Raw genomic sequence first — 18,657 nt, 5'->3', positions numbered from 1 at the left:
GGACACAATTATTTTAGAAGGATGGCCTATCAGTGTTATGGTAAATTTAGTTTTTTAAATGGGTGCATTAGTAGAGCTTTTATTTATTGAATATGTTCAAGTTAAATTATATATTTCTCCCCCTCCCCCCCAACCTCTTACTTTCAATGGACCATTGATCTTTCTTATTATAGTGCTTTTAAGGAACAAAACAGCCAGTACACACACAGACAGTAACCTGGTGACAGGTTATTGTTTATAAAATTTTGTTGTGGAAAGACTTTATACACCTCAGAAATCAAGTGGATAAAAAATAAATAAGTGTATAGAGTATTGGAACAATGGGACAAGCTAACCTAGCAGATATAGACAGTATATAGACTTTGGTATATTGGTACCCAACAAACAGAAACCAGTTAGTCTTTCCACATATTTATTTATTCTTTCTTTCCTGCTTTACTCCCTTTCATCTATCCATCCATCTTTCCATCCATCATTTATTTATATATCATATGTTAAATGACAGTCTCCAATTCTAAGTAGTAGAACAAAACTCAAACTAGAAATGAAATAGAAAAAGATAAAAGAAAAATCTACTTGCTTGGGAACTTTTACCATCTTTTGTTAACACTCAGAAAATAAAAGGTAAGAATCCACATCATTTCTAAATGACAGTGAAAGTATGGTGTAGACCAAAACTTGGGGATGTAAACAAGGGAGGAAATGCAAGAAAATACGTAGTCTTACATTTGTTTTGTAGAAAAATAGAAAGGAAATAATGTTATATAAACATTTAGCTCAAAGAATGAAACAGTAAAATAAAGGATTAATTAAAGATAAAAGCAGAAATGGATACCAATCAATATGGCCAAAAGCAGTCTTTGAAAAGTCTGCAAAAGAAATATAATAGTCAAAACTGATCTAGAAAACAAAGAGGGAGATCACATAAAACACTAGGAATGAGAAATAAGGCAGTACTATAAATATGGAGGCGCTTACATTTCACAATAACAGGTACAGCTTTATTACAATAAACTTGAAAAGATGGATGACATTTATTATAGCAAAATATTGTTAAATTGATTTTGAAGAAACTAACTAATGTAAATAGACTACCAAACTTAGAAGAAATCGGAAAAGTAACCAGGTCTAGATAGATCTATAGGCTAATTCTACCAGGCCTTTAAGGAACATATAATTCCTGTGTCCAAAGCTTAGGAAGAAGATGGAGAGCTTCAAAACTCACTCTATGGCTAGTATAACCCCAATACCAAACTAGACGTGGCAAGCACAGAAAAATAAAATCAGACCAAAACCATTTAAGAAAAGTTCTATATCTTATTCATTATTTAAAACTCAGTTATTAAGGAGTAAAATAAAATAACATTAATTGGATAAATAAACTTGATCCTGACTATACTTTTCAGCAGAACATCAGAAACCTCATAAAAATCAGGAGAAAAATGCCCTCTAAAACTTGTATTTTATTCTCTCTGATTTGGAATCCCTAGAGGATGGGCCTGGGAATAAGTCTTTTACAAAAAAAAAAAAATCAACTTGTATTATTCAATTTTGTTTTGGAAATCCTAGCTAGTGCACTGAGAATTAAAAAGAATAAAGAATATAAAAGAATTAAAAAATATAAACCTTGAGAAGAAAAAATATATTTGCAAACAACATGATTATGTACTCAAAAAAATCTAAAAAACTGAAAAACTGTTGGAACCAATAATGGGAATCAGTAGAGTCTTTGCTGTAAGAGAAACAGAAGAATTTTATACATCAGCAGTAACCAGCAGCAAGTGTAATGGCAGCACAAGGATGGAGATCTCATTCACCAGAGAAGGGGAAAAAACATATACCTAGGATTATAAAGAAAAAAGAGAGAAGAAATATATTTAAATATTAACAGCTCTCTCTGATCATGTGAATTTTGTTCTTTTCCATTGTATTTTATATATTTCCTCAGTGAATATTTTTAAACTTTATTTTGAAAAGAAGAGCTATTAGGATTGAGTTGCAACCATTATTTACTCTCTATTAACTTTTAGCAGGTAATAAAACAAATTCCTTTTCTTTTTAAATTCGTGAACAGATCTTCTGCCTCCACGGTGGCCTCTCTCCATCCATAGATACACTGGATCATATAAGAGCCCTGGATCGTTTACAAGAAGTTCCACATGAGGTAAACTTAGTTTTAATAAAAAAGGAAAGAAATATAGCCACATTGTGGTAAAGCTAAATTAGTTAAATATGACTGCTAATAATTTATAACATGTACTTAATTTTTTTGGCCAGGGCCCAATGTGTGATCTGTTATGGTCAGATCCAGATGATCGTGGTGGGTGGGGAATTTCACCACGCGGTGCTGGCTACACATTTGGACAAGACATTTCTGAAACATTTAACCATGCCAATGGTCTCACACTGGTTTCTCGTGCTCACCAACTTGTAATGGAGGTATGTCCTTTTCCTACAGGATGATGATCTTTATTTCAAATAAATATATGTGTCTGTAATAAAGCTTCATGACTTAGAATATCAGAAACATTTGAGAAAGGAGAAAAATCTTGGCTGGTTTTAGCAAGTAGGGAAAGTACTAGTTGGCCAGAGCAAAATTATAACTCACTTTTTAAATTAATTTAGACTTAGAGAAGAGTTGCAAAAATAGTACTAAAAAAACTCCCTTGTATCCTACAGTCAGATTCCTCAGATATAAATATTTGCTTTATCATTATCGTTCTCTCTCCCTCTCTGTCCGCCTTCCCCTACAAATATTAAACTTCGTTTTAAACTGTTTGAATGTCAGTTGCAGACATAATGCTCCTTTACTCCCAAATTTCCATGTATATTTTATAAAAATAAAGACTCTCTCTTACATAGCCACAGTATAGTTATCACAGTCAGGAAATTTGCATTGATATAGCACTATTATCTAATCTAAACACTTTATTCAAATCTTGATTATCTCACTAAAATCCTTTATAGCAAAATTTGATAGTGTGTTTGTGCATTTGTAATCTAATCCAGGGTCATGCTGCATTCAGTCTCCTTTGATGTGGAAATAATTCCTCAGATTTTCTTTGTTTTGCATAATCTTGACATTTTTGAAGAGTACAAGCAATTTTACTTTGTAGAAATATCCTTCGTTTGTGGTTTGACTGATGTTTCCTTGTGATTATAGATTGAGGAGATACATTTTTGGCAGGCATACCACAGAATGATTCTCAGTGTGTATCAGGGCTTATGAAATCTGTTTATCCCACTGCTGGTGGTGGTAACTTGGATTACTTAGTTAAGGTGGTGCCTGCCAGATTTCTCTACTAGGGTGTTAGTATTTTGTAAATACTAAAAAAATATAAATAGAATATAGTCCTTCCAAACCAATAGGAAATGGCTTCAAGATGTTAGAGAAAACGTCACAAACCCAATAGAGGCAAGAGGAGGAGTGAAAGCGTGGTCAAGAAAGAACATACCTTCTTACGGTGAAGATAAGTAGTTCTATCAGTAGTCATAAGAAATGGAAATGGAGAAAATTTTTACTTCCCTCAGAGACTGAGACTCTCAAATTGGATAAATAGTCAAAATTCAGCTATTATTTGGGATGTATCTAAAACGAGACACCAGAGACTAGAAGTAGAGGAATGGAAAATGGTGTATTGGTATATCAACTAGATAATCATTCAAAATATAGCGAATAATATGAATCAGAAAAGGCTGTAAGACAACAAGTATAATTAGAAATAAAAAGAGGTCATTATTGATGAAAACCGGCCCAGTTCTCTAGGAAGAATAATTGTAAATTTGTATTTACCTAATAATAGATTCAAAATATATAAAGCAGAAATTGACACAATTTACAAGGACAAATTGAGGAATCTACCATCATTGTGGGAGAAATTTGAATACACATCCTATTTGAGATCTCAAGCATAGATTAAGCAGAACAACACAATTGCTGACCTCAGTGTAACAAAACCCTGTGCCCAACAGTTGTGTTTGATGCTGATGCACAATACTCAAGATTGATACCATATAAGGTGACATAGAAGATTCCATTTCCACAGAAAATATTTGTAACTCTTAAATTTTCTAAATTTATCTATACTGAGATTGTAATTTTATAGTGAAATGTTGAGATTTTTTTTTTTAATGCTGCAGGGATACAATTGGTGTCATGATCGGAACGTGGTTACCATTTTCAGTGCACCCAATTACTGTTATCGTTGTGGGAACCAGGCTGCTATCATGGAATTAGATGACACTTTAAAATATTCCTTGTAAGTAACTTTAAATTTTAATTGTATATAATGACTTTTAGAAGGAAGATTTTAAATGTAGAATATTAAAATTAGAGGTAGAGGATTTCTGCTTCTAGAATAATGGGGTGAAGAACATGGCAAACTCTCTCCCCAACAAAAAAAACCATTTAACTGGAGAAAATTATTTTAAACAAGTATTTCAAGTTTTTGGAAGTTGTCCTAAGGACATGCAGCAAATAGAGAAACACTTGTTCTAGAAGATCTACTAAATCTCAGTGATAGCAGCCAGGATCTGTGGATTTGAACCACAACATGCTCCCTCCGCCTCCCCCAGATCCCTTGTACAGAAGCTACTCCATGCACCACTTCTCTGGGTAGATGTGGTCAAGAAGGTGGGAGCTTTTCCCCTTCCCCAGCTCCCAGTCTGGGGCTATGGTTTCAGCCCTATGGGGGCAGGTGCCAGCATATCTCACCTATCCCAGTCCTGGGTTACAGAAGCCCTGTTCCTGGTGGGTGCAGTTAAGCAGGCTGAGACTCCCTTCCCCACCTAGCTTCTGGGGTGGAAGCTCTACTCTAGACGTGCATGGCAGGCAGAGAATGCTGGGTCCTCAGTTGTTCTTGCCCCAACACCTGCTCACAACAGGGCTGTCACTAAGAAGTGGGCCAAATAAGTGGGTGAAGATACAGACTTCCATTTACAAAATAAATAAGTCATGGGGGTGTAATGTACAGCATGGTGACTATAGTTAATACTGTATTGTATATTTGAAAGTTGCTAAGAGAATAGATCTTAAAAGTTCTCATCACAAGAAAAAGAATTTGTAACTGTGTGGAGATGTATAACTAGATATATTGTAGTGATCATTTTGCAATATATACGTCATCAAATCATTACGTTGTATACCTGAAAATAATATAATATTGTATGTTAGTTATAGCCCAATTAAAAAAAAAGTGGGCCACCATACTTGCCCACAGCTCCAAAGCAGTGGCATAGAAGTTCTGCTCAGAGTGAGAGGCAGAACAAACAGTTCCTCAGCTCTGCCTGAGGGGACTGACCTTACTTAGAACAGAGGGTAGAGAATTCCAAGCCTAAGTATTTTGTTGAAAACAACGGGTATCGTGGAGGAGACCAACTAAGAGGGCTCTCATACCTCCCATGATGCTCAAAGCAACAAGCAAAGGAGAAAAGCAAGGAGAATTTTAACAGATAAAAACAATGAAGAAAAATGAACAGAGCCTCAAGAAATGTGGGAGACCTCGAAGCACACATTGGTAAGTGTAATGGGAGCTCCAGAAGGAGAGGTGGGAGAGAAAGGGACAGAAAGAATATTTGAAGAAATCATGGCTGAAAACTTCTCAGATTTGATGATAAACATTGATAAACACATTGATAAACACAAGAAGCTCAACAAACTAATCTGGATAAATTCAAAGACATTCAGAACCAGAGACATCATAGTCAAATGCTGAAAGTCTAAAAGAAAAAATCTTGAAAGCGGTAAGAGAAAAGTGACTTACAAAAGTGAATCTCTAGGATAATCAGCTGACATTTCATCAGAAAGGCAATGGGACAGCATATTCACAGTGCTGAAAAGAAAAAACTCAGCCAAGAATCTTATATCCAGCAAAACTTCAAAATGAATGCAAAAGAAAGATGTTCCCAGATAACAAAACTGAGAAAATTCAGTGCTAGCAGACCTGCCGTACAAGAAATACTACAGGGAGTACTTCAGTCTGAAAGCACATGACACCAGAAAGTTAATCAATATATTGCACACAAGGTAGTAATTGTGAAAGACAGTACAATTGCATCTTCTTAACTGATTTAAAAATAAGTTGCATAACACAATATGGATATATTTGTAGTGTAGTTGAACTTAAAAGGAAATTAAAAGGAACTAGATAGAAACATAGTATATATGACTGTAACAGCACAGAGGAGGTGGATGGGAACAAAGCTGTACTGAAAAGGAAGTGACCCCAGATGGTAACTCAAATCCTAAGGACGAATATGAAGAAAATAAAAATGAGAAGGTTAATATAAGAAAATCTATCAATATGTACTCACTTTCCTTTCTCAACTTCTTTAAGGTCATAAGATTATGTAAGATAATAAATAGGTATTTTGGGAGGTGTAACATATGTAGAAATACTATGTATAACATCAGTAGCAGAAAAAGGGAGGAGAACAGAAAGGGGCTATACTATATAGGAGTAAATTTCTATAATTCACTAGAATTAAGTTAGTATAAACCTGAAGTAGAATTCTGTAAAGTAAGTTGTGTATTGTAAGCTGTAGAACAACCGCTAATAAAATAATTTAAGAAAAATAATTTTGAAGTTAAAGGAATTTAAATGATACACTACAAAATATCTTCTTAAAAAAAAAGAAATCAGGGGCCGGCCCCGTGGCTTAGTGGTTAAGTGCGCGGCCTCCGCTGCTGGCGGCCCGGGTTCGGATCCTGGGCGTGCACGGACGCACCACTTCTCCGGCCATGCTGAGGCCGCGTCCCACATACAGCAACTAGAAGGATGTGCAGCTATGACATACAACAATCTACTGGGGCTTTGGAGGGAAAAAATAAATAAATAAAATCTTTAAAAAAAAAAAAAAGAAATCAGTTAAAGCAGGAACCAAGAAACAAAGAAGACAAACATATTTAAAAAAAAGAAAATGGCAAGTATTAATCCAGTCATATCAATGATACTAAATTTGAATGGTTTTAGCAATGCAATGAAAAGGCAGAGATTATCAGTATGTTTTTTAAAGATCCAGCTTTATGATGTATACAGGAAACATAATTTAGATTCAGAAACACAAATAGATTAAAAGTAAAATGGTGGAAAAACATATACCATGCAGGGGCCAGCCTGGTGGCATAGTGGTTAAGTTCGTGTGCTCGACTTCAGCAGCCTGGGGTTCACTGGTTCAGATCCCAGGCACGGACCGACACCCTGCTCATCAAGCCATGCTGTGGCAGCATTCCATATACAAAATAGAGGAGGATGGGCACAGATGTTAGCTCAGAGTCAGTCTTCCTCAACGATTGGCAACAGATGTTAGCTCAGGGCTGATCTTCCTCACCAAAAAAAAAAAAAAAAAGATACACCATGCAAACAGCAACCACAAGAGCCCTGGACTGGATATACTAATATCAGACAAAATAGATTTCAAAACGAAAATTGTTACTAGACATAAAGAACATTTCATAATGTTTAACGAGCCACACCATTAGGAAGATACGTCAGTTATAAGCGTATGCAGTTAACAGTGGAGCCCTAGAATTTATGGAGCAAAAACGAACAGAAGTGAAGGGAGACACAGACAATTCAGCAATAATAGTTGGAGACTTTATTATGCCACTTTCAATAACAGAACTAGGCAGAAGATTAGCAAGGAAATAGAAGACTTGAGAAACACTGTAACTGTACCTAACATCCACAGAACACTTCACCCAACAACAGCAGAATACATTCTCTCCAAATGCACATGGAACATTCTCCAAGGTTGACCATATGCTAAGCTGTAAACCGAGCTTCCATAAATTTTAAAAGATTGGGATCATACAAACTATCTTCTCCAAACACAGTGGAATGAAGTTAGAAATCAGTAACAAAAGGAAAACTGGAAGATTTATAAATATGTGGAAATTAACAAACTCCTAACTAACCTGTGGGTCAAAGAAGAAATCACAAGGGAAATTAGAAAATACTTTGAGATGAATAAAAACAAAAACACAGTGTACCAAAACATGGGATACAGTGAAAGCAGTGTTTTCAGGGAAATGTATAGCTGTAAATGCCTATATTAGAAATCAAGAAAGCTCTCAAATCAGTAACCTAACTTTACACTATAAGGACCTAGAAAAAGAGCAAACTAAACCAAATGTAAGCAGTGAAAGGAAATAGAGTGGAAATAAAATAAAATAGTAGAAAAACAATAGAGAAAATCAATGAAACCAAAAGTTGATTCTCTTAAAAGATCAACAAAATTGAAAAGACTTAACTAGACTGGCCAAAAAAAAAGAATGAAGACACGTTACCAAAATCACTATACACGTTACTGAAATAAAAGAATTATAAGAGTATATAATGAATATCTGTATGGCAACAAATTAGGTAACTTGGATGAAATGGACAAATTCCTAGCAAGACAAAAACTACCAAAACCAACTCTAGAAATACAAGTGAAGAAATTGAATTACTAATTTTATAACTTCCTACAAAGAAAAGCCCAGGCCCACTTGGCTTCCCTGGTGAATTGACCAATTGTTTAAAAAGGAATTAACACCAAACCTTCACAAATACCTGCAAAAAACAGGAGGAGGAGGATCACTTCTCAACTCATTCTTTGAGGCCTGTATTACTCCAATACCAAAATCAAGGACATTTTAAGAAAATTACAGACCAATACTCTTTATGCATATAGATGCAAAAATCTGCAACAAAATACTAGCAAGCCAAATCCAGCAATAGATAAAAAGGATTATACTCCGTGACCAAATGGGATTTATTCCAGGAATGCAAGGTTGGTTCAAAATATAAAAATCAAGATAATAAGCCATATTAAGAGAATAAAGGACAAAAACCGCATGATCATCTCAGTAAAGCCAGAAAAAGCATTTGTCACAATCTAACACCCTTTCATAATAAAAATGCTCAACTAGTCAAAGAAGGGGACTTCCTCATCCTGATAAAGATCATCTACAAAAACCCACAGCTAGCATCATTCTTAATAGTGAAAGACTGGATACTCTCTCCCTAAAATCTAGAACAAAACAAGCCTGTCCACCCTGACTGCTTCCATTCAACTGATCATAATATTAAACTTTTTATGCCAGGCACCAACCAGACATTTTGTCTGCTTAAATTTTCACCATGACTCTGGGGTAGTTTTACGGACGAGAACACCTGCAGTGACTTGCCAGGGTCATTGCAGTCCTAAACAACACAGTAAAGGTGGGAAACCAGGACTGCTTTTTCTACTACAATGTCTTTTTCTTTATTAATTTGTTTGGTTGCAAATTCAAATCCTTTAACTATTTGCTTTCCTTTTTGTCCTTTATAGCCTTCAGTTTGATCCCGCACCTCGTCGTGGAGAGCCTCATGTTACCCGGCGCACCCCAGACTACTTCCTGTAAATTCCTCCTGGGAAAACCTGCCTTTGTATGTGGAAGTATACCTGGCTTTTTAAATATATATATATATTTAGAAACAAAACAAAAAAAGCAACAGTAATCTATGTGTTTCTGTAACGAATTGGGATCTGTCTTGGTATTAAACCATATCATGGACCAAAATGTGCCATACTAATGGTGAGCATTTAGCACAATTTGAGATTGAAATTTAGTACAACACTATGTTCTAGATCGGTCAGTCTTAACAGTTTGCCTGCTGTATTTGTAGTAACCATTTTCCTCTGGACTGTTCAAGCAAAAAAGGTAACTAACTCCTTCATCTCCTTTTGCACTTACTTGGAAATTTTAGTTATAGTGTTAACTGGCATGGATTAATAGAGTTGGAGTTTTATTTTTAAGAAAAATTCACAAGCTAACTTCCATTTAATCCATCACCCTTTATTTTATTAAAATGTATAATTAACTTAACTGAAGAAAAGATTCTTGGGAGTATGTTGTCATAACATTTAAAGAGATTTCCATTCATTTAAACTAAATTACTGTTTATGTTGATCTGCGTCTTTCTGTATGTCTGTCATGACAGTGCTTGCATCCTATTTGATGTACTGAGCAAATAAACTTTCCATTTTAGACAAAAACATTGATTTACTGTGCTATGCTTTAAATGAAAGTTTTACTATTTTGAAACGATATAAAATATCTTGACCTTCAATAAACAGTTATGTTGAAGTAATTTAAATGTAATGTTCTTTGTATGGGGCTTATTTTCAGAAGAAAAAAATTTCAAATAGTAGCTGATAACTCTTAGACCATAAAAATAGCCATTTTTATTTCTAAACATCATTTTATAGGTAAATTTGTATTAATGTATTCACATTTTTAAGTACGGATTGTACTGGAATATTACATAGCTGGGAAGAATCTTTTAAAAACTAAAATGTGTTATTTTATCTTTACCTTTTGATCTAGGAATGAGAATAAATCTCCACAAGCGAGTTTAGTAGAAATAGTAGTAATAGTACTATTGAGATGTATAATATAAATTCCAAATAGTAGAGGGGAAAACGTGGGTGGGAAGTGAGAGTGGGAGTGGAAGACACAAGGAAAAAACTCACTTTTTTAAATCTTTATTAAAAAAAACAAGATGGCAGAAATAAGTATAAATATCTCAAAATCGTAATCAGTTAAATGGCCCAAATTCTCTAGTTAAAAGACAAAAGGTCAAGTTTTATTTTAAAAAAAATCCAGCTAGGATTTTTTAAAAATATGACCCATTTTTAAAATCCTAATGGGGGGCTGGCCTGGTGGCGTAGTGGTTAAGTTCATGTGCTCTGCTTTGGTGGCCCAGGGTTCGCAAGTTCAGATCCCGGGCGAGGACCTACACACTGCTCATCAAGCTATGCTGTGGCGGTGTCCCACGTACAAAATAGAGGAAGATTGGCACAGGTGTTAGCTCAGGGCAACTCTTAGCACGAAAAAAAGTAAAATGGTACAGCCACTTTGGGAAACTGTTGGCAACTTCTTAAACATAAAATTTCCTTATGACCCAGCCATTCCACTCCTACGTATCTACCCAAGAGAAATTAAAATACATGTTCACACAAAGACGTGCATGCATATGTCCATCAAGTGTTGAATGGATAGGCAAAATATACTCATACAATGGTAAACAGACATTAATAAAAAGGAATGAATGGAAACATTACAACATGAATGAACTTCAAAACATGCTAGTGAAAGAAGCCAGATGTGAGAAAATACATATTATATGATTCTATTTATATGAAATGTCCATAAAAGGTAAATTATAGAGACAGAAGTAGATTGCTGGTTGCCTGGGGCTGGCCAGTGGGAATGGGAATTAACTGTAAATGGGCATGAGCGATCTTACTGGAATGATGAAAATGTTCCAAAATTGATTTATGGTCACGGTTGCTCCATTTGGTAAATTCACGAAAAATCTTTGAATTGTACCTTTTAAATGCAAAAATTTTAGGGGCCAGCCCCATAGCCTAGTGGTTAAGTTCGGGGCACTCTGCCTTGGCAGCCTGGGTTCGTGGGTTCAGATGCCAGGCGCGGACCTACACCACTTGTCAGCCATGCTGTGGCCCCGACCCACATACAAAATGGAGGAAGATTGGCACAGATGTTAGCTCAGGGCAAATCTTCCTCAAGCGCAAAGAGGAAGATTGGCAATGGATGTTAGCTCAGAGCAAGTCTTCCTCAGCAAAAAATATGTATGTAAAATATACCTCAATGAAGCTGTTTACAGAACAAAATAAAACTTGTGCAATGCAACCAAACCAGTCTTTAGGGGAAATTTAACGACTGCTTGTATTGTAACAGAGGAAAAGCTGAAAACTAATGAGCTAAGTGTTTACTAGTCCATAAAAGTTAAAAGATTAAGAGCCAATATCAAAAGAAATAAAAGATTCAAAAGATCAACAGAACCAAAGTTGGTACTTGAAAAGACTAATAAAACATTCAGAAGGCACAAATAAAAGCATGAATTCGCAAAATAAAAGATAACAGAAGTGATTAAAAAGTTAAGAGGGTACTATGAATAATATTTGACAATAAATTTGAAAACAGAAGTGATGAGCAGTTACCAGAGTATTGTGACCACATCAAACTGGCTCAAGAATAGAGTCTAAAATACTTCTGTTACTCTTAAAGAAATTGAATAACTCATTTAAATCTTATAAAGAATACACTAGATACCATGCTGTTCATAGCAGCATTATTCACAATAACCAAAAGGTAGAAACAACCCAATGTCCATGAGTAGACAAATGGATAAACAAAATGTGTATATAGACAGTGGAGTAGTATTCAGCCATAAAAAGGAAGGAAATTCTGATACGTTACAACATGGATGGATCTTGAAAACATGCTAAGTGCAATGAACCAGACACAAAAATGTATATTTCCACTCATACGAGGTACCTCGAATAGGCAAATTCACAGAGACAGACAGTAGAATAGCGATTGCCAGAGGCTCGGGGGAGGAGAGGAATGAGGCAATGGGGAGTTATTATTCAATGGGTACAGAGTTTGGGATGATGAAAAAGCTCTAGAAATTGTGATGATGGTTGCACGATATTGTGAACATCCTTAATGCCACTGAATTGTACAGTTTAAAATGGTTAAAATGGTAGATTTTGTTATGTATATTGTACCACAATAAAAAAAATCAGCTTGTTATATTCACACACCTTTCGGGGGGTGGGGGGAGCAACCTGCTAGGAGTTTGACCAGGATTGTATTGAGTCTCTATCACTTTGGGGAGAATAAACATTTTTTACATGAAGTCTACCAGTCCATGGAGATGGCATACACCTCCTTTAAGTCTCCCTTAATTTCTCTCAACAGTGTATTACAATATTTGGTGTCTCGGTGTCTAACCATATATGATGTTTAAATACCGTTGTAAATGATACCTTTCTTTCAATTTTATTTTCTAATTGTTTATTGATGATAAATAGAAATAAAAGTGATTTTTAAAAATATTTTCTTGGGGCCAGCTCTGTGGCTTAGCAGTTAAGTGCGCACGCTCTGCTGCTGGCAGCCCGGGTTTGGATCCCGGGCACGCACCGACGCACTGCTTCTCCGGCCATGCTGAGGCCGTGTCCCACATACAGCAACTAGAGGGATGTGCAGCTATGACATACGGCTATCTACTGGGGCTTTGGGGGGAAAAATAAATAAATAAATAAAAATCTTTCAAAAAAAAGAAAAGTCTCCCTTAATTTCTCTCAACAGTGTATTACAATATTTGGTGTCTTGGCGTCTAACCATATTTGATGTTTAAATACTGTTGTAAATGATACATTTCTTACAATTTTATTTTCTAATTGTTTATTGATGATAAATAGAAATGAGTGATTTTTAAAAATATTTTCTTGGGGCTGGATCCATGGCTTAGCAGTTAAGTGCGTGTGCTCCGCTGCTGGCGGCCTGGGTTCGGATCCCAGGCGCGCACCGATGCACTGCTTCTCCGGCCATGCTGAGGCCGCGTCCCACATACAGCAACTAGAAGGCTGTGCAACTATGACATACAACTATCTACTGGGGCTTTGGGGGGAAAAATAAAGTTTTAAAAATATTTTCTTGTATCCAGTTGCCGTACTAAATACACTTAATACTTATCAGAAATTACTTTGGATTTTTTAATTACAAAATCATGTTGTCTGTGAATACAAGGCTTCTTCCTTCCTAATCTTTGACATTTCTTATATGTTGCATATTGATTAGCTAAGACAACCAGTATTTCATGTTAGCTGTAGGTTTTTTGGAAGTATTTATGCCTTACTACTGTTTCTTGTAGGCAGCGTATAGTTGGGCATTTTTTTTTCTTGAAACAATCCAACACTGTCTTTAACTGGGGGTATTTAGACCATTTACATTTAATGTGATTATTGGCATAGGTTAGGTTTAAATCTATCATTCTGCTATTTGTTTTCTATTTGTCTCATACGTTCTTTTTCTCGTTTTCTTAATTCTTTTGGATTAATTGAATATTTTTTATTACATTTATCCCTTTAGTGGCTTATCTGCTGTACATCTTTGTTTTGTTACTTTACTGGTTGCTTTAGGATTTATGGTACATTTTTAATGTACAGTCTACCTTCCAGTGATGTTATTCCACTTCACATAAACTCTAAGAACCTTATAATAGTGTTCTTCCACTTACCCCCTCTCAAACTTTGTGCTATTTTTGTTATACATTTTGCTTTTACATGTATTTAAAATCCTATATAACATTATTACTTTTGATTAAACAGTAGATTATCATTTAAAGGGATTTAAATAATAAGAAAAAAACTTTTATGTGTTTACTCATGTAAATAAATATTATTTCCAGTGCTCTTCATTCCTTTGTCTAAATTCATATTTTTGGTATAATTTTTCTTCTGCCTTAAAGACTTACTTGAATATTTTTTTTATAGTGCAAGTCTGCTGGTGATGAATTCCTTCAACTTCTGTATGCATTAAAAACTATTCATTTCATGTTCATTTTTGAAAGATGTTTTCACGAGGTATAGAATTCTATCATTACTCATAGACCCGAGTCCATAGGCCACAAATTCCACTAACGGGGGGCTGGCTGTGTTACCTTGTGCTTAGGGTAGGGGTTGGGGTGCTAGGTTCTCCTGTGTTCCTGCTCCCCCCTTAGCTCTCCCTTGTCCCTGCATACCTGTATCTGAGAGGGTCTGTCCGCATGCTCTCACCCCTTCCCCTGTTGTAGACTGCTGTTGCTTGTGAGTCGGTGCTGAGCTCATGGTAGGAGTAGGTGAGATTCCCTCTTGTCCCGTTCAGACTCCAGCTCAGGCAGGTCCTTTGTGCTTTGGCTTCAGAGATGAGGTTTTCTTAGCATTCCTGCTTCTCCTACCTGTGGTAGCCAAACTCTACCTTACATTCTGGTTGGTCTAGGGTGGTGGTTTTCCGCGCCACCCCCAGCAGTAGCAAATGTGTTTGGTGTCTGTATCTGCCCCTCCCCCAGGAGTAGAGAATTTTTTCTTCTCCCCTTCCCCTGGAAGCAATAAATCTTCACCTGTGTCCTGGGAGAAGCAGATGGATTTTGCTTCTACTGCTTCTCCAGAAACAGTAAATCTTTGCCCCTGTCCTGTGGCCATAGTACTGGGTGTTCCTACCGCCCCCAGCAGGTTAAGACTTTGGCTTCGTAGGGGAGAAGGATCCCGGGAAGCTAGTGGGGCTTTGAGCTTGTTCCTCCACAGCCACCTATCACCTCCTGGTTTGCACCGAGGTCGGCTGTCTCGAGTCTTCTGCGCTGCCCTCACGCCTTCTGCTGAAGGCCGATGGAGAAGAGCTTTCAGGTGAGCGGGAACTCCCTTTGTGTCTGAGGCCCCAGCCAGGACTGGCTTCATGGAGGGGGACCTGTGCAGTCACATACAGCCCCACACTTAGACGGGCCTTGTGCTTGTTTAATGCTCTGCTGTCACCATCTTGAATTCTTCGTTTTTGAGCAAGTGTTCCTGCATTTTCATTCCACACTAAAGACTCACAAATTAAATACCCAGTCCTGTTCCAGAGGGATGCAGGTGCCCACGCCTGGCCTTTAAAAATGTCTTAGCTGAGTTTTTCTGATCTGCTTGTATAGCAGCCCCCTTTTTCCCCATGCTCTGCCAAAGGGAAGAGTCTAGTATCCCGTCTCTCCTGGAGCGGATCATCCCTGTCCGGGGTTCAGTTTCTGTGATTGCTTGCAGCCTCGGTGATCTGAGGGCTCAAAAATGTTATGATTTTACATCATCCAGCTGTTTCTTGTTGTTAGGGTGGGAGAAACATTCTCCTACATCCGAAGTGGAAGTCCAAAACTGCTGTATGGTTTAGAACTTATTTTTAGGATCTCAATTTCAGCTAGCAGAACAATTAACTGATTAAGGCTGGTTCCCTCCCTTTTAAAGGGTAATGTCACATTTCCTTCAAAATTTCCTTCAGAAAAAGATGGCTTTGTGTTTTTTATTTTCTTTTCTCCCCACATCAGAATACCTCTTAGTGTCACTGTCAAAATAGTAGGACAACCTACAATGACATTTATAGGTTGTTTTGATAACAGGGGCTATTGTATTTATTAAACTCAAATGAGTAGATCTCCCACATCAGTCCATTACAGCGAGGGAGAGAGTTTACAAAGTGAAACATAAACAGAGATGAGGATTAATAAAATCAGGAGAAATTCTCTAAATAAGCATATGTGGCTTGCATGCTAGAGATATATAGGTTATACAGTTCACTCATCATTTTGACTGCATACTATTTTTAAATACTCGGAATGTTCTTTAGTCTACTTAAGAGGTAAGTCTTTTAAATTCTTCAATTTCACTCCACTGAAGTATATTATTAAAAACAAAATAAATAGGCTAAGTTGAAAGAAGACTCAAATTAGTTTTCCCTGGGGCAATTTTTTTTTTCAATCTAAACCTGTCTTAAGTCACAGCTTTCTCATATGTCACCTGAGAAATTTACGTCTGTTACTTTTTTATCTTAAACCTGTTGATATCCTTAAACATCTTATCATGGAAAATTATACAAAAGTAGAAAGAGGACTATAAGGTACCCCAATATACCTTTTACTTAGCTTTAATATTTATTCATCTATATCCCCACCTACTGTTCCCCAATCCCGATTATTTTGAAGGAAATTTTGACCGTAATTCCTATCATATTGTAGTATGTATCTTTAGACATAAGGATTCTCTTTCTCTCTTTCTCTCTCCACTTTCTCTCTCCAGCTTAACCACAATACCATCTTCACACTTAGGAAAAATATTTCCTTAATCGTGTTTCTAATTTTTCCAACTCATTGCAAGAGGACTACAGTATAAAAGAATAGTATTATTAACTAAGAATCTAAAGATTTAAGGCATCTGTAGTTCCTTTCCCTAAATTCAGAGGAAGGATTAGCTTTTGTAACCAAGGAAACAATTAACCCTCTCTATTTTTAGCCCCTTAGTTGTACATGCAACTGATAGTGTTTTCTCTTTGTGTCAAAGAAAAATATATTGCCACGCAAGAAATGGCCCTAATGATTTTTGTGTTAGAAATTGGGGGGACGAGAGAAATCTTTATACCACAAATTTTAGGAACTATTTGTTCATTGCTGAAATTTTGGCTTTTTAAAAGATAAAGATCTTTTTTTAATGGTAATAATCATTTTCTGTAGTCAATATCCTTGGAAATAGTTGTGGATTGACAATTGAAAATAGAGCCTGTGAAAGTCTGTGATCGGAACAGGAAAATATGGAAATGTTCATTCTTTTTCTTTTGCATTTGAGTCTATTTCGAAGAATAATGGAAGCTTACTGAATCTTTGAAAGAAACCCTGATAAAGAGATAGCAGCAGCTAGAGAAACCAAAGACTCCACCCAGAAAAGTATAAGTCATTCCTAAAGATGTCTTTATATTGTTGGGAAAAATGCTCTGCATATTTCTTGTACTGGTTATTGCCACTTAACAAAGTCCTCCCAAATGTTGTAGCTTAAAACAGCATTTATCATCTCCTGCTGTTTCTGTGGGTCGGGAATCCAGAAGTGGCTTAGTTGTGTGGTCCTGGCTCGAAGTCTCTCATTAGGTTGCATCAAGGTGTGAGCCAGGCCTGCAGTCTCGGGTATGATTGAGGCTGGAGTATTCACCCCAAGCTCACTTATGCAGCTACTGGCAGGAGGCTTCACTACCTTGACATGTGGTCCTCTCCACTGGGCTGCTAACAACACATTTCCATCAGCCTAATTGATGAGACAGAGAGAGAACCAAGACAGGAGCACAGTCCTTTATAATCTAGTCTAAGGGACATATCGTTACATCTGGTTAATTCTATTGGTCATCATACTGATCAACTCTGGTATGCTGTGGGAGGGAACAGCACAAAAGTGTGACTACCAGGACAGAGGGATCACTGGGGGCCATCTTGGAGGCTGGCTCCCACAGCCAGCCTCAACCCCCCAGTGATTCATTCCCTCCCAAGGAATACAAAAGTCTCAACCCATTACCGCATCAGCTCAAAACCCAGAATCTTAGCATCTAAATCAGGTCCAGGTGCAGAGGAGCCTACTAGGGTGTATGCAGTTCTTAAGTACAGCTCTCAAGCACAGGTCCTCCTGATCTGTAGGCCTGTGAACTAGAGACCCGTTATTGCTTCTCCCCACACCCAGCATACAATGGTGAGAGAGACAGGGTGATGCCTGCTCACAAAGACTGAAAATGAAAGACACAGAAGTTACTGATCTATGAGCAGTTCTGAAATCCCGCTCGGCAAGTGATAGAAACTCCTTGACTAGAACTCAGTCCTATTCCTGCCAGGAAGTGACCTTCCAACGGCTCTTGACTCGGCCCTCAGAGACCTTGGTTTCACCTTCTGTCATTCTTTTCATGAGAGGTGGCACAGGTTTACAGCAGAGCCATTTTCTCAGCTTGCTTTCTGCCAGTCGAATTTTGAGGGTCCAAAGGCCGCTTTTAATTTTTACTTCTTTCGGTCCAAGCTGTCCAGGTTACTGCTGATAGAATTATTTTTAAAACTTTTGAGTCTTCTGTGATTCTTATTCCTGAGGCATCACCTTTGGTCTTTCTCAGGTCTTAACAAAGGATTTTACAGCTACACTCGTGGCTTAATCTTTATACCACGCTCTCCTGAGAGTACCCTTGATGTGATCTTTGCTCTGAAGCCGTTTCTTAATTTTAGCATTATTTGCCGCCTGGAGAGGCTGGGAATCTTCTAAACCAATGAGCCCTGGTTTCTTTTTAAGTCCTTTCTTTAG

General features: G+C 36.9%; 1 protein-coding gene across 1 annotated transcript in view; it reads left to right on the top strand.

Moving 5' to 3' along the window:
• PPP2CB (protein phosphatase 2 catalytic subunit beta) overlaps positions 1 to 9,906 on the top strand; it is a 34,833-nt gene extending 24,927 nt beyond the window's left edge. Inside the window, exons 4-7 of the mRNA XM_058525160.1 lie at positions 2,075 to 2,164; positions 2,278 to 2,439; positions 4,141 to 4,259; positions 9,313 to 9,906. Of these exons, the coding sequence (XP_058381143.1) occupies positions 2,075 to 2,164; positions 2,278 to 2,439; positions 4,141 to 4,259; positions 9,313 to 9,385 (444 nt within the window). The 3' untranslated portion in view covers positions 9,386 to 9,906. The remainder of the gene's footprint in view (positions 1 to 2,074; positions 2,165 to 2,277; positions 2,440 to 4,140; positions 4,260 to 9,312) is intronic.
• Positions 9,907 to 18,657: the final 8,751 nt, after the last annotated feature.

This window comes from Diceros bicornis, chromosome 29 (genome assembly GCF_020826845.1).
Source record: "Diceros bicornis minor isolate mBicDic1 chromosome 29, mDicBic1.mat.cur, whole genome shotgun sequence".
NCBI lineage: Eukaryota > Metazoa > Chordata > Mammalia > Perissodactyla > Rhinocerotidae > Diceros > Diceros bicornis.
The sequence above is the reverse complement of the archived record's forward strand: the minus strand, read 5'-3'. Positions and strand labels throughout refer to the sequence as shown.